The 16,666-nt window shown below is 40.0% G+C and overlaps 1 protein-coding gene across 2 annotated transcripts; it reads right to left on the bottom strand.

Moving 5' to 3' along the window:
- Positions 1-12,481: 12,481 nt before the first annotated feature.
- Positions 12,482-16,125, bottom strand: LOC101738880 (uncharacterized). Of its 2 annotated transcripts, XM_004925403.3 has the most exons (8): positions 15,912-16,125; positions 15,461-15,537; positions 14,767-14,905; positions 13,821-13,954; positions 13,666-13,726; positions 13,465-13,570; positions 13,010-13,102; positions 12,482-12,598 (listed from the first exon to the last, which is right to left on the bottom strand). In XM_004925403.3, the coding sequence occupies exons 2-8, from the start codon at positions 15,522-15,524 to the stop codon at positions 12,539-12,541; spliced, it is 657 nt and encodes a 218-aa protein (XP_004925460.1). In that variant the 5' UTR covers positions 15,525-15,537; positions 15,912-16,125; the 3' UTR covers positions 12,482-12,538. The 2 variants fall into 2 exon arrangements, with proteins under 2 accessions (XP_004925460.1, XP_037875148.2); XM_038019220.2 differs by lacking the exon at positions 15,912-16,125 and having other exon boundaries at positions 15,461-15,596.
- Between the last annotated feature and the right edge of the window lie 541 nt (positions 16,126-16,666).

Consider the following 16,666-nt stretch of genomic DNA (forward strand, 5'->3'; position numbering starts at 1 on the left):
TTATCTTTGTAATTAAAGGCGCGTTTTATTTGGTATTGCCATGATCAGGTTTGGTGGTTTTTAATTGAACTTCAATTAAGTTTACCTCATTCAAATAGCTAACCAAGTTTTTTTGTTATGATATATATTTTTTCCAAATTTTAAACTTTAATTGGCTCTCCTTGTGAGGTTACAAAAAAGTCGCTTAAACCAAATATCCTTTTACCCCTCGATATTAAAGCTATGTATCATTTTGATGTATAAGCCATTGGATTGTGAAGTTACATCAAAAGCCGTTTAGAAGTTTTTAGGCAAAAGAGCAACAGACTGTACATCAACGTCGTCAACAAGTCATCGTAAGGATAAGACGTCCGGTGCATTCGTATGTAGCGATGCATCGGGTGTTCGAATACCGCAGGCGGGTACCAATTTTTCTAATGAAATACGTACTTAACGAATGTTCACGATTGACTTCCACGGTGAAGGAATAACATCGTGTAGTAAAAATCAAACCTGCATAATTATAATTTGCGTAATTACTGGTCGTAGGACCTCTTGTGAGTACGCACGGGTAGGTACCACCATCCCGCCTATTTCTGCTGTGAAGCAGTAATGCGTTTCGGTTTGAAGGGTGGGGTAGCCGTTGTAACTATACTGAGACCTTAGAACTCATATCTCAAGGTGTGTGGCGCATTTACGTTGTAAATGTCTATAGGCTCCAGTAACCACTTAACACCAGATGAGCTGTGAGCTCGTCCACACATCTAAGCAATAATAAAAAAAACATCCTCACAAACATATCTACAAAATAAACAAGACAAGACAATATATATTATATATATAAGAAAACTAGATTCCCGAAATTATAAAAAAACAAACAAAAGCTATATCTCCCTTTGAAACGGAAAACAAGAGAATTAGATTAATCCAATTCGTATCCAGGCCGCTCTTAATTCAGTGAATGTTTCGTTCGACTCTTAACGAAATTAAAAACTGAAATTGCGCCCGTGTGTTATATTGTAAAATGGACTTTGAAAAATTTCATTTATCATTTTATATCAAACGATTTCTTTCCGTTTTGTATCATCTTCGGCGAGAACGTCTCTCGCGGGCCAAACTGTGATAAGTGATAATCGTAAAAATTACATTGAGATGGGATAGTAACGGGAAAAAACGTTTACGAGTATATCCGAAGGCTTACAAGGCGACCACTTCTATTTTATGATCTCCTAACACCAACTACATCTGACACTAGACACAATAAAGGAACCTACGTATACGGCGCGATGAATCACCGCGGACATTAATCATTGCTTTTTTCCGTAGCTACTTTTTGTGGCAGCTCTGCTTTGGATGTGACTCGTGACGCGGGGGTTAGTGAATGCGAACGAACATAAAAAGACGATAAAGGAATTGCTTTCAGTAAATCCGGCTTCGGGAAGTAATCTGCGAGGAAATAAGCGGATGTGATGTTGAGACTGTAATGATGGACGCTAGTTGTATGTACTCGAATAGATTTTTAGATGATAAATAGATACTTGGTAAGCCTGTGTGGTCATGCAATTTTTTTGATTGCTTAGTTGGGTGGACGAGCTCATGGCCCACCTGATGTTAAGTGGTCTCCGGCGCCCACAGACATCTACAACGTAAATACCGCCACCTACCTTGAGATATGAATTCTAAGGTCTAAGTTTTTACAGTACAACGGCTGCCCCACCCTTCAAACCGAAACGCATTACTGCTTCACCGCAAAAATAAGCAGGGTGTTGGTACCTATCCGTGCGGACTCACAAGAGGTCCTACCACCAGGACGCAAGCCAGACACCATGCATTGACGCCAGTCAAACGTGCACCCATTGCTGACTACTATTTAACGATCTCTTAATCGAAATAAAGGACAATTTAGATTTTTATTTTCATTTAGAATAGAAGTCGCTTATTGGGTTGCTTAAAATTTTCCTATTTGTAGAACTATTTTTAAAAAAATTGTTCATCCACACAGTAAAGCGACAGCCCTATCCCCGGATCTCCGTTTCCGCCGAACTAAATGTAACATGCCCCCATAAAAAGTTTCCGTAACCGGTTTTGTTTGTAAGTATTGTAAGTAACAATAAGTTACACGTAATACCTTGAAGAACGCACAAAAACGTACTTACTAAAGTTTGGCAATTATCATTTCATTCGATCACTACGCGCGCTGCACAATTAAATTAAGTCTCCGAACTAAATTCAAACTTTGAAATAATCCATAGACTACTCATTAACTGAGTTTTCAGAAATAATTAAAAAAAATTCATTAGCCATAAAACGCGATTTCCAAAAACTATCTAAATCTTTATGAGGCATCTTAAAGTTTTGTGTCCGTAAAAATGTGTAATAGGTTTAGTGAAGTATATTGCTTGGCTCGTAGGAGCTTTCGACGTAGTAGGGAGCTTAACGTGACCGTTATTAGAACAGAAGTGGAGATGAGATGGCGCTTTAACCGACTTTTAAAAAGAATTTGGTTTCCGCTCTGCTGTTATTGTTCGAATTTATCGCATAATTTCCTCCTTCCTATAGTTCTACTCCATATCAAAGGTCATCAAGCGTTCAAGTCTCTTCACTACGCTGTGTCTATGTATATTATATTAATATGTGAAGCAAAAACACAAAGTTTTGTACGAAAATTGCGCGAAAGGAGCAGTATACAATTTCCCACACTTATAGACAATATAGAGAAGGAATGCAAAATGTTAATTTTTTTTTTTTTATTATGCATGAAAAATACATTAAATGAAAAATAAAAATTATTACACACACTACCATGTACTTGACACACACACGCATGTATACTATTTGTTTACTGTCAAGCTTTTCTTAGTCTTTAGTCAAATTGAGAATACATTAAATATTGTTTGTCTCTATTAATGTCAGTCGAAAGTGTAGTCTTGGCTAAATCTGTGAATAAAAAAGTATAATAATCTTTGACAATAGAACCTTAATAATGTTCAAAGTTATAATTTCAATTAATTTTAGTCGAATTTCGACTACTGCGGGACCACTAGTTTCAATAAACGGACAATTTTTCAACGTCCCTAAAATTTACAGTAGAATTGAGACTCATGTCTCATGAGAGTCATGTCTATGGGCCATAACTACTTAACAACGGGTGAGCCTTGTGTTCAAAAATCTATATGATGCAAAAAAAATATTTAATCAATAGCCACTCCATAGCCAGCTCTGTTATCCATACTTCGCACGTAGCGTATTAAAGAGCTTAAATAATGAGTTAGCGTGTCTAGACGCGGTGCGGTGGACATGTATACATGTCTAAATTAAATGATGAATATTTATTTTTTTACGAATGAATTAAAACCTTATACATAGGACGGATTAGTTGAAATCAATTTACCGGTGCTGATCGATATACTTACTTCAAAGTTATTTATATGATTGTATAAAAGGCCAATCGTACGATTACTGTTCGGTCATTAAGCATAGAAAGAGAGGGTAGTTTTGTCGCCATTTTTAAAAAAGTTAAAATCGTAATTTTGCCGGGAACGCGAGGAGTGAGAAGTTCTGTGATTTCTTTTATTTTGTCTATTTAGTGTATCTTCGGGTTTAAATGTGTAATAACGGTGGTTTATTAACTTTTTAATATCTGTGAAAGTGCACAAATGTGGGAAAATGAAACAAAGCCGCTGGACGTAACTTCTCGAGATCCTCCAAAAAGTCCACTGAAAAAATCTCAGTGAATGACCACCATTTTACTGAGATTATATTTCATCTCATATCATTTTATTTCATTTCACTCCATATTATAATTTTTCATAAAGATAAGAATATAGAATAAAAAAAGGCATGACTTAAAGGTCTTAGATACCAGGCCATAAAATCCCTTAAAAAAAATTTGAAAGCAATTGTGGCAAATCTAAAAACTAAATTGTGAAATCAATTTATGGAAAGTGATTGACGGAATTTTATCTCATATACATATGTATATACAACCGATCACTGCGCCCATGAAAGAGTCTGACACGATTTATGATACTCAGCAAAACAATCCTATTAACGAGTATTGAATCAGTAGAGTACAATGCTTATCATTAACTGATAATTGAACATCAAGCTGATCTTTTACATGATATTACTAAAAATCGCGATCAAAACATTTTAGAGCAATATTTTGTAAAAAACGTAATGTAATGCAAATAAATCTGAAAGCGCTCCGGAGCCGGACTGTAATATTGAATGAGTGCGGTCATTGACCCAGAGCTCTGTTCTTATTCATTGAACGTTCACAAAATATTTAATAATAAACATCGTAACTGTCTTTAACCTTAGTATAATTCTTAAAATTAAGTAAATTATCTAAATATGCACATATCTTTTTCCATATATTTTTCTTTATTACAAATCATGAAAATCAAAGAGATACTATTTGTGATTCGCTTAGTGTTTTACCTCTGGCATTGCTGGCGACCGCGGATGACGGTAATCATTCACCTTCTGGTACTGATCTACTTTCAAAGGCAAATATATCCAAATAAATAAAAACCTTGAACCATTAATAAAAAAAAAATACAAAGAAATAACGTAAAAGCCAACACGAAAACCGCTGGCTTTTAATTTGTTGAGAAGCTTTCACCCGCACCACGGTTCGGTGAAGTGTATCCTGGGATCCTGAGCTTGTAAAAATAAAATGGGTATATTTTTTATAAGCTTTTGTTTATACTGAATTTTTAGCTCCTAGAGGTTTTTTTTTATTTTTATTTTTTATCGTTTAGAGAGGTGGACGAGCTCATCGTCATCTACAACGTAAATGCCGTAACCCACCTTGAGATATGAGCTCTAAGGTCTCAGTATAGTTACAACGGCTGCCTCACCCTTCAAACCGAAACGCATTACTACTTCACGACAGAAATAGGCAGGTCGGTGGTACCTACCCATGCGGACTCACAAGATGTCCTACCACCAGTAATTATACAATTTATAATTTTGCGAGTTTGATTTTTATTACACGATGTTATTCCTTCACCGTGGAAGTCAATCGTGTATATTTGTTAAGTACTTCATTGGAAAAATTGGTACCCGCCTGCGGGATTCAAACACCGATGCATCGCTACATACAAATGCACCGGGCGTCTTATCGTTTAGGCCACGACGACTTCATAACGACGACGGTTTTCGTAAAACTACGGTCCAATCTTCAGTTTCTTTTTGTCTATATCGACAACGGTAATTTCACCGCTTTCTTAAAGAGATGATGTTGGAATCACATCTGAGGCAGAAATGTAACGATTGTTCTGTGCCTTGCGGGCTCATCGCCTTACGTACCATCAGTCCTGAATGCAGGAACCAGTGGGAGAACCAGGAACCAGTACTCCCAGTAGGGAGTGTGCTGATAAAGGGGAAACAGCTAGAGATCGAGGCTGCACTCGTAACTTATAACAAATCAAGCTAAGAAACTAAGCTCTACTTCCTCCTCCCTGAGTCGCATTCCTCATGTCTGCGGGTCGTGACCACTTCCCCCCTTTATCCTTCTCGAGATAATGTTTCGCCATCTTCCTCTGTTCTCGGTGGTGTGTATGCCATCGTCGACGGTGGTATCCAGAGTGGTGCGGATTTGGTCGGACCAGCGCGTGGGATTGCGGCCACGAGATCTTTTGCCTGCAATTGTGCCAGCTACTATCAATTTTTCAAGATTGTCTCCACTCCTTCTGGGAATGTGACCGACAAATTCAAATATCCAAAAACCCGACTTACACACTTTAAAATGTCCCATAGTTTTTATAAAGATTAATTAATTACCATCAACCTAAATTGCCTTCAATAACATAACAAGAGGAAAAACATCTTCCGAGCGCTAAGCTTATTCGCTAACAAGAAATTGTTCTTCGTAATTAATTACTTTTTTAATTAAACTTATTTTTAGGGGTCGAGTTTGAAGAATTCTGAGCACCTCCGTTTATTGGCAATTACAAAGTGCTCTCTCTTTACGGGGAGCCCGATGGAGGGGAATACTTTAGTATGTTTTCGTAAGCTTACCATAGTATTATGTTGTACTAGGTGCTATGGAAGCTTAGAAGCTGTGTGGCTTAAAGATCCAAAAGCCCCGTGTACTCATTTCGACCGATGCGACTGTACCGGTTTTGAAATCCAGCAACCAATTCATCTCCATCATAGTCAGTTACTCTTGGTAGAGCAGTCGTGGTCATGTGCAATCCTTGTTTATTAAAGCCTTGACCCTGATCTCCATAGTTCGCGAGCAGGTTCTTGGCGCACGCACTCGTTAAGTGGGGTTTCAGTAAGGCCTTTCACTTGATCAGTCCAACGCTTGGGGCTTCGTCCAAGAGATCTTTTGCCATATTTTTTTTTTACCTAAAAATCACAAACCAGTAAAAGTTGGCTATGGAGTTAGTTGCGTGTAGAGGGATTTATGAGCGCGCACGGTTAGGTATCACCGTCCTGCCTTTAATGTGCCGCGAAGCTATAATGTGCCAGGTTGAAGGGTCTGACAGTCGTTAAAGACAGACAGATAAATGCATTCCCGTGGAAAAGTTCATGGGCTCCACGCATAATACAAGGTTAGCTCGTTTGTGAAGTATTTTCAAAATAACGATAACCGGTAACACCTACCCAAGCGGGTTCACAAATGGGCTTATTAACGGTAAATATTGTGCTAAACTTCTGACCTCAAATTTTGAGGTGGGGCACTGTTGCGTTTCAATACATGTTTTCAACTTTATAAAGTAAACTATGTTAAAAATATCTAAAAATCAATTTAAATCTGTAAAAGAAAGTGTTTACCCAAAATCTCTGGAGGCACGCCGTGATGAAGCGTAAATGCAATTTCCGGCGGCTGACAGGCGCTCAACTACCTCTGGATATTAGTTTAAAAATACATGAAAAGTGCTTTAAAAGCTCTGAAATCGTGCTGCTAGGCACCACAGAGATATTAGACCTTCATGATTTACAGGGTGGGGGCATCGCAGGACCGGTCGTTGTAGTTAGGTTTTGGGGGAGGCCTATGTCCAGTTGACCTATGTCCAGTAGTGGACGTCTGTGGACTGAAGAATAGGAAAGAATAGGAGGATTTACAAGAAAAGAAAAGCAAGGGAGAATTCTCGATATTACTTTCACTACTATATTGTTAGAACCTGCTAGAACCTACCTTTAATGGTAGGCAGTAGCTTGGTTCTGCCTCTGGCATTGCTGACGTCCATCTCCGACAGTAACCACTCACCATTAGGTATGCTCATCTGCCTATAAGTTAAAAAAAAACTTGCATTGGGCTCTTTCTTCGTTCTCTGGTCTTCGGAAAAAACAAATTCTATTATCCGTGTTGTTCACACGACAGTTCAGACATACTTTTCTGTGCTTTATTTCTCTTCACCACCCTGGCATCCCCGGGAACAAAATAATTCCTTATTTTCTAAGATAAACCTGCCACTCATCACCATCCTAATAGACGAATCTGAAGCTAAAATTACGACTGATTCATAAAAATTTACACCCTGCATTATGATACCTATAAAAATTATTAAACAGGCGAAACAAAGTATCAAGTAATCAAGATAAATACCAAGCGAAAAGCGAGCGAAAAAAACGGTAACTCAGCCCCTTAATGAGAGCGGCAAAGTCGAGAGATCGTTTACCGGTTTTACCCGGATAAGTCTGGAGCGAACCGGCTGAGACCGAACCGGACCGGTTTGCGTTCGGGATTTGTAAAATAATTGAGTCCCGACGTCGTAATTTGAATGGATGGGACGAAACACGAACAGTTAACTTTTCAGGATTACGTGTATTATGAATTATTATGAAATGTCCCATTTTTGAGCGATAATTTACTGAAAAATCAGTGATGTTTTTTGACTTTAAATAAACTCCGTGTAAGCTTTTATTTACAAATTCAAAATCAACTTGAAATTATTAAAACTGGGTTTGTCACGAGTGAAAGATTATTTATGTTGCACAAAACCGTGTCGAAAGATTTTCCTCTGTGAACTCCCGTGAACCTCTGTGAAATTTTATGAAAAATATACCTCATCCTCTTGTTCTTATAACAGAATTTCATGTGTTAAGATCGAGTTAGGTATTATATTCTTAATCTACATACAGCCTCTAAAGTCTCTTAATTTCATTCAATGCGTCGTTGATGTATCGTCTTTTATTGTATTTACTGGACTGTACAAAATTAACTTAAGCCTAATTAACCTAAGGAGTTATCCCAGCTACAGCCGGACGGGTAGGTGAACTCACGGGCTCAATCTCAGAGAATTTGGTAACACTAGCCCTAGCAAGAGCAGTGTGTCACAGAATCTACCACCGGATCGGAATCGCGACCCACTGAGAAGATCCGGCGAGAAACTCAGTGGGCTATGACGGTCACAAATCTTTTAGGCAACTTTACATATGTGTTTTTGGAGCGCTTATGGAAACTCTTAAGTTCGTTAAACCAAATACAACTCAATCAAATACTGTTTCGAATTGAACTAAAATCTCTTGTGTAATTCATTAAGGAAACTATTAATATTTATCGTGTTGAACTCAAAGGTGCCCTCGAGGCGGCTTATCAATTATTTAACTATGCGAAATGGACTCACTGCTTTGTCCTACCTACCTACCTACTCTGTAACCTAATATTTAAGTTTTATATTATCTAAAATGGGCATACGAGACTTCACGGAACAACTGATGTAATGTGGCAATCAAATATGTATTGCCATCACCAGACTATTAAGACTCTCAAGAGTCCTGACGTTATTCTCTTCTGAAAAGATGTTATGTAGAATTCGCTAGATTATAGTATCGCTGTCTAATTCAAACCGGACTCCTTTGCGACAGAAATGCATTAAACTGGTGGTAGGACCTCTTGTGAGTCCGCGCGAGTGGGTACCACCACCCTGCCTATTTCTGCCGTGAAGCAGTAATGCGTTTCGGTTTGAAGGGCGGGGCAGCCGTTGTAACTATACTTGAGACCTTAGAACTTATGTCTCAGGGTGGATGGCGCATTTACGTCGTGGATGTCTATGGGCTCCAGTAACCACTTAACACCAGGTGGGCTGTGAGGTCATCCACCCATCTAAGCAATAAAAAAATATATAAAAAACTAGATATAGAGGTACGGGTAGCTATTGATTAGCTATTATGGGAATTAACAATAGCTAAGTGTTTCATGCGATGTTATATTCGTTCATCCTTTTTTTTTTTTTTTTTTTCAGGTAGAGGGCCGAACCTCCTACGAGGTCCCCGCGCAAAAGGGGCGCGCGGGGTATGTGAGACTCTACGATCTGCATGGTGTTGTGAGCAGACCGCGGGCCCAAGGATTTTAGGGCCCACCCACTAAACGACTCCCCTGCACTCTTACACCCGACGTCCGATCCCCTCCGAGGTCAGAACCCGGATGAGGTAGGGGGGTTACCGCGGTCAACACTACAACCAGACGGCGCGGCTCACCCCAAGGACGCCCAGCCGACGGAGCCTTCGAGGCGAATCGAAGGCTCTGAAACGTCGGCCGTCTCGGTACGGCAGCCCGTCGGGCCGCCCAGACGGTGCCGCTGGTGTCCCGGAATACCCCGCTGGACCAGAACCAGCCTGCCGGGTCGGGACGCGATACACCGTCGACCGGTCGCTCTATTTACTCCATGGCAGCGCGCTAGAGTGCTGGTAGCGCGCCGCGCGGCCTGACCCCCTCAGGTCGCCCCTTGACCTTCACCGGGGGGAGTTCGCCTCTTACAGGGGCCGAAGTCGGGCAAAAGCCCTTCTGCAGCCCCCGGTTCGGCGGCGACGGATAGGTGCGGAGAGGGATGAGCTCTCCCTCTCTCGTTCCGCCGCCTCCTTCTGCGAGATGGTAGCCACGACAGTCGGCAGCGACAAGTCCGGTCCTATTTGCGAGACAAGGACACGGCGTTGCTCCACCCATGCGGGGCAATGTGCGAGCGTATGCTCGACCGTGTCCTCGTCGCAGTCACAGTGGTGACACTCCATCGTCGGTTCCCTCCAGGCAACGCGATGCAGGTACCGGCCGAAACACCCATGGCCGGTAAGCATTTGCGTCAACCGGAAGGTGAGACGCCCTTGGTCACGGTTCGCCCATTTCGCGAGGACCGGGCGCACCGCCTCGACGGTCCGGAGACCGGCCGACGGGTCCGCCAAGCGGCGAGACCACGCCTCCAACACAGACCGCCGAGATTGGAGCCTCCGCGCTCTAATTGCTCCTTCTCCGGGACGTGGTTCCCCCCTGTCGCGAAGGTCACAACGCCACGCATAATCGGCAGCGAGCGCCTCCGCCTCCAGGTCCCAGGGAGACGTCCCGGCGAGAACGCACGCCGCCTCGAAGGAGACGGTGCGGTATCCACGAATCGCCCTGACTGCGATTGCACGCTGCGGGCGTCGCAGCGCCACGACGTTTCTGCGAGTCAAGGCGCGGCACCACACGGGGGCTCCGTATAATGCAATAGACCGCACCACCCCCACGTAGAGGCGGCGCACCACCGTGACAGGCCCTCCGACGTTTGGCAAGAGCCGACTCAGCGATCCAGCCGTCGCCATCAGTCGGGGGCCCAACTTCTCGAAATGAGCGCGGAAGTATATTCGTTCATCCTACAATTATCTGTGTTTGGTACTGTTTCACCCCTTGTTTTCATAAGTACTTTATGCAGACCTGAGATTGTCCAGTATGCAATTTATTGATAGGTATAAGTTAGATATTCCCGCGCTCTGCTGTCACTCAGTCCGGAGCCCCGCGGGAGGCCCACATTTCCAATTCCCGGAATGAGGGTATTTTTCTATTTTACGGTATTTTTTTATTTCTATTTCCCTAAGTTAAGTAGAGCTTATCAATTTAATTATTCTATTTAAAAAAAAAAATTGAATCTAAAAATTCCTTTTTTTAAAGAGATTCGCCGAGTTTCGCGCTGTTAATCTTTAAATTAATACGTGAAACAAAAACTTTGTACCCGTTTTTTACGAAAATTGCGCAGACTGACGTGTATGAATAAAATTTTCCTACAATTATAGAGAATATAGAGAGTTACTGATTAAAGTCTGTGGTCAAATTCAGAATAGATTAATATTGTTTGTCTTTAATATTATTTGTCTATACTTAGTGTAGTATTGGCGAAATCTACGATTATAGATTTTTTTTATGTTTGAAAGTTTACTGGTGGCCCGGAGGCCTTTCCAGCTTCACCAGGACAGGTGGGCGAGCAAAGGCTCAGCCAGGAGGGGTGGGATTTGCTAACAATTGCCCGAGCGCCTCCGAAGGAGACCTAACAACTCAAGAGCAATTGCTTCGCGAATGAATCTACCACCGGATCGGAATCGCGACCCACTGAGAAGATCCGGCGAGAAACTCAGCGGGCTGATGCATGGGTTACCTAGGTTGCACGTCGACCTTTTTGTCGAGTTCGACGAGTACGGTTACCGGGGTTCCTCAGTCTGCTCCTAGTGATTATAGAAGTGTAATAGTCTTTGATAATAGAACCATAATAACTTATAATTTTAATTAATTATACTCGAATTTAGACTACCGAGGGACCCCTAGTATTAGTAACAAAATTACTTAAAATAAAGTTCTTAAGCCTGATGCTAAGACCCTACATAAATAATTCAGTTTATATACACAAAGATAAATGGTTATTTCTATCTTGACTAGTCAGGTAAGGGATACCTCTCTTGGATTATTCAAAGCCGTCTTTTACTTAAACAGAAACATCTCCATTTGTTAATACATTCTTAGAACCGTGCGGTAGGGTAGCTTACTGCCAATAAACATTGAACCTTTCTTATCTAGAATTTTCTCTTGTGTTATGAAACTTGGGATGAGTAAAACCATTAAAAGTGTCAAATTCCAAACGGCTCCTTTCAAAGAAATGTGCAGGTAACCCTGTCTTATAATAAATAGCAGGTTATTTTTATAGAAAGACACTCAGTAATCTGTCTAAAGTACACATAAAATTTAGCTAGTTATTAGTTTTATATTATAGTTTTTTACTGGTGGTAGGACCTCTGTGAGTCCGCGCGGGTAGGTACCACCGCCCTGCCTATTTCTGCCGTGAAGCAGTAATGCGTTTCGGTTTGAAGGGCGGGCCAGCCGTTGTAACTGTACCTTAGAACTTATATCTCAAGGTGGGTGGCGCATTTACGTTGTAGATATCTATGGGCTCCTGAAACCACTTAACACCAGGTAGGCTGTGAGATCGTCCACTCATCTAAGCTGTAAAAAAATTTAGCAATTAATGGATTGGTGTGTAATTTATTTTATTATTATATTACTTGTAGTATTGTTAAAATAAATAATATAATAGAGTGTTCAATAATAGAATATTATTCAGCTGTTTTATTTATAGCCGACGTGTGATCGGAAAGTGGTTTTGAATAAGGCGAAGAACATTAAAATAACTATAAAATCTTAAAATTTCACCAACGCTTAGTATTTCGTACTTAGTGTTTCGTGTCAAGCAACATTTACAAAATGAGCAGTTACTTAAATCGGGTCGGAATTTAATGAAAATACAAGTTAACAATTTTAAGAGAACATAATTTATTTTTGATTCACAAGTATCGTTCGAGTAATTTACAGTAATCTGTTGATGACGAGTTGGGCGACGTACTCCAGAACACGGCTGACCTCGGCCTAAACAAAAGAAAACATTATTAAATTTAATTAATTAAATTAAATCTATATATATAAAAATTAATTGCTGTTCGTTAGTCTCGCTAAAACTCGAGAACGGCTGTACCGATTTGGCTAATTTTGGTCTTGAATTATTTGTGGTAGTCCAGAGAAGGTTTAAAAGGTAGATAAATATGAAAATGCTCGGAATTAAATAAAAATAACAATTTTGTTTTTCCTTTAATGCGTCCCCCGTCGGACGAATTGCTTTTGTTTGTTTTAAGTTTATTTTATACAAAAGTTAAGGTCTTTTATTTATCAATTGAGGCACTACGAAGTCTGCCGGATCAGCTAGTATTTAGATAAATGTACGTATTCAAGTCTAACTGCACTCTAACCGCAAAACATAATCAAATAGTAATGAACACTTACTGCGTAGTCCGTCAGGTAGACAGGGATCTTCTCTAGGAAGTTGTTGACGGCTGGTCCAACTTCGCGTCCGAAGAGATTGATTTGGAGGTTAGACTAGAAAGAAAGAAATCGGTCAATACACAATAATTTAGCACAAAAAATACAGCTAAGACCATTGAAATATTTCTTGCAGACTAAGTATCGTAATCAAATGAGACCACCAATTACTTGCTTGTGGACATTTTTGTTTGGAAATTCAATTATTATGTCGACAACGCACGGCCATCAATTCTGTTAATAAATTGCGAACGGGCTCCAAATATTGGGCAACACTGAACGCAGCTATCTTTATGTAAATCGTTCAGGGAAATCTACAATACAGTGGTACATGCTCGGCGGTGGTCAGCGTAGACAAGTGACATTGCCATAATGAAAATTCTAATCTTTTAAAAATAAATAATGTTAAGAGTTCGTACTTTGACATCGCCAATAGTTATTGCAGCTCCGATGTCACTGACAATGATGTTGTCTGCGAGGGAGACGGAAGCGGTAGCCTCAGCAACGACGTTCTCAAGGGCAAGTCTGAAACAGAAAAATACGTATATGTATTTTTAAGAAATCCAGCTCTCAAGTATAATTCTATGAAGACGGTACGTTTCGGAAAATGGACAACGTACCCTCCGGAAGCGAAAGACCTCAGGACGCGGCTGAAAATGCGGATTTCTCCTTCAGCGGAACCTGTAATTGTAAATGTTGTATACTCGTATGTGCAATTTTCAAGATATATGTAGTTAGGGCATATTAGGGCATATATCGTAAAACATGTACTCACCGACTGATGCTGAAACTCTGGGAACAGCCAGGACTAAGTTGAGTCGGGTGCCGACGTAGCTGACACGACGCAAATGCAGGGAGCTGAAGTCATCAGCCTTGACGTCAGTCACGCGGCCAGAGAAGTTAATGATGCTGCAGATGAGGAAAAAACAAGGATTATTAAGGAGCTTGATAAAGTTAATGTGTCGACATTATGATTAATATACCAGTAGAAATTGAATATTGCAGTAAGTCTTCCGATTGTTCCATCCAAATCTATGGCGCGAGAATCTTACATGATGTCACTCTGTGTGGTTTTTAATCAGAAGATCTAAGTATGTAACCCCAGGGTCCAGGGTACCAATCCCATACTACCAGTGTCTTATTCATGAAAGAAGCTCTAGCGATCTCAATACCTTTACAAGTGTTGAGGTATTAATATTAATTAATAGTGTGAAACGAATTAAATTTATCTTCAAGGATTTCGGGATACCATTATGCGCAAGCCTGTGCAAATATAAGCTTTTTAAAATCCCTCTGTAATTAAGTCTCGCTGCTAGCTGAAGAAATATAATAAAGCCACGAAACAATCATGCATTCCCGCCCGAGGGGTTCCACCCGATCAACCCTTAGTACTGTTGGACTGCTGTTTTTAAAGCTCACAGCAATGATAGTGCAGATGACTGTAGTACCTACTCATCAAACATTTTCGACATGACATCCTATAACATCAGCACGCTAAGTCTCTCATTGGATCTTCTCAGTGGATCACGATTTCGATCCGAAGTAGACACAGTCGCAAAGCTGCCACCCCAAAGCTGCTAAGCTAGCAAACACCACCTTGACTGAGGTATCAAGGAGGGTACCACGAGTGGTATCAAGGAATTGGTGCCATTTATACAATTCTTTTCAGTTATAATAAAGTGACAAGTGATGCTCGAAGTAAAACGTATAATATTACTCACTCTGATGCACCCGGAGGGCTCCAGGAGCCAGCGTAGCCGTCACGGCGGAGAGGATCAGCCGCTCTCAACAATTCACCGATTTCATTGAACAAGTTTGAGATCACGATGTCAAGGATGCGCTGAGAATTAGGCTCGAAATCTGGAAAAATTGTTTTCTGTTCATGCTGATCACTAAAAAACTAGAATGCTTTGGACATTAGAGTAAGTTTATCCTGATACTGGGAAGGAGGGATTTTTTTACGAGCGCATGCAATACATGTTTTTTTTAATGCTTATATGGGTGGATGAACTCATGGCCCACCTGGTGTTAAGTGGTTACCGGAGCCCATAGACAACTACAGCGTAAGAGCCGCTATTCATCTTGAAACAAGTTTTTTATTTATTGCTTAGATGGGTGGACGAGCTCACAGCCCACCTGGTGTTAAGTGGTTACTGGAGCCCATAGACATCTACAACGTAAATGCGCCACCCACCTCGAGATATAAGTTCTACTGTCTCAGTATAGTTACAACGACTACCCCACCCTTCGAACCGAAACGCATTACTGCTTCACGGCGGAAATAGGCGGGGTGGTGGTACCTACCCGCCCTGCACCAGTAAAATGTTTGTTTGTATTTAATACAATAGTTTAGGGTACAAACTAAGCAGCATGTAGAAAAATCAACTATTAGTCGGGTTATTTTAGTATCCTTACCGACATCGCGATGTGGCACAGCCGACACGCAGGCTAGGGCAAGGGCAAAGATGAAGGCCTTCATTGTTGATTGGATTCTGCTGAAACGAAAAATATATGAAGACATTACAAACAAAAAAATATATATGAAGTACAAACAAAAAAAAACGGTTTTTCATTGAATTTAAATAACTTTCTCTGTGTCGTTTGATTTTAAAACTTGACATCCTTGACGAACACGATGAGAAGGAAGAAAATGTATTCCTTACATTTTACAAATCAGATTAACGATCTTAGCTTTAGGCCAAATTTATCGATGACCATGATGTATCGCGGATAAAATTTGTGGCGAGACATTGGTATGAAAATGGAAATAAAGAAGATAAATGAAATATTTTGAAAGAAGCTTAAGGTGTTAGAGGATCGAACAGAGAAATATCAAGAAGGAAATTATTACACAAGTATACATTACCTCTCTTAAAAAATTGAATGCTTTTCATAACGACCTAGTGGCTTATATATCCATAATTATCAAATCTGATTCACTGTTGAACTGATTGCTCGAGATTAATTTTATCTTAAGCGTATTATTATATTGATATTGCTTCAGTAGGTGCAGGTGTTAATTGCGTCATTTCCAATATTTCGATAATTACCTGTTTCCACCTCAGGATTAATGACACGTCGTCAGCAACAGGATCATTTTATTATCCTGTCGAAGGTCAAATTCAAATTCAAATTCAAATTCAAAATAATTTATTTCAACTTAGATGTCAGTATAACACACTTGTTGAATGTCAAAATATAAATGAAAATGTTAACTCTACCACCGGTTCCAAAAAAAGCCACAGTCCTGAGAAGAACCGGCGAAACAAACTCAGCGGGCTTTTTTTTTTTGTTTTTTCTCAAATATTTTCTTTTTTTTTTAAAATAAGTAACAATATTTTCAATAAACAAAAAAACAAGTCAAAAAATACAATTACAAAATAATAATAATAATGAAAAATGGTCGTTTCTCTTTCCCATTTTAATAAACTTTTTTAGAGTCTTTTATTTTTATTTATTTATTTAGACACACCAACAGCAATACACACAAAACATTCAAGCTTAAAATTAACATGTATAAAACTAAGTACTGGTATGTAAGCCAGTTACAGGCATGTACAGCAATCTCTTATAACACACTATGACATGTTACAGCAATATATATATTTGAAAACAACATGA

The sequence above is a fragment of the Bombyx mori genome, chromosome 23 (assembly GCF_030269925.1).
Source record: "Bombyx mori chromosome 23, ASM3026992v2".
Taxonomy (NCBI): Eukaryota; Metazoa; Arthropoda; class Insecta; order Lepidoptera; family Bombycidae; genus Bombyx; species Bombyx mori.

Coding starts and splice junctions, on each gene's coding strand:
- LOC101738880 (XM_038019220.2), bottom strand. CDS start 15,566: ATGTCTTCATATATTTTTCGTTTCAGCAGAATCCAATCAACAATGAAG. Junction 14,906..15,460: donor TGTGCCACATCGCGATGTCG/GTAAGGATACTA, acceptor CAATTTTTCCAG/ATTTCGAGCCTAATTCTCAG. Junction 13,955..14,766: donor AGCCCTCCGGGTGCATCAGA/GTGAGTAATATT, acceptor CCTCATCTGCAG/CATCATTAACTTCTCTGGCC.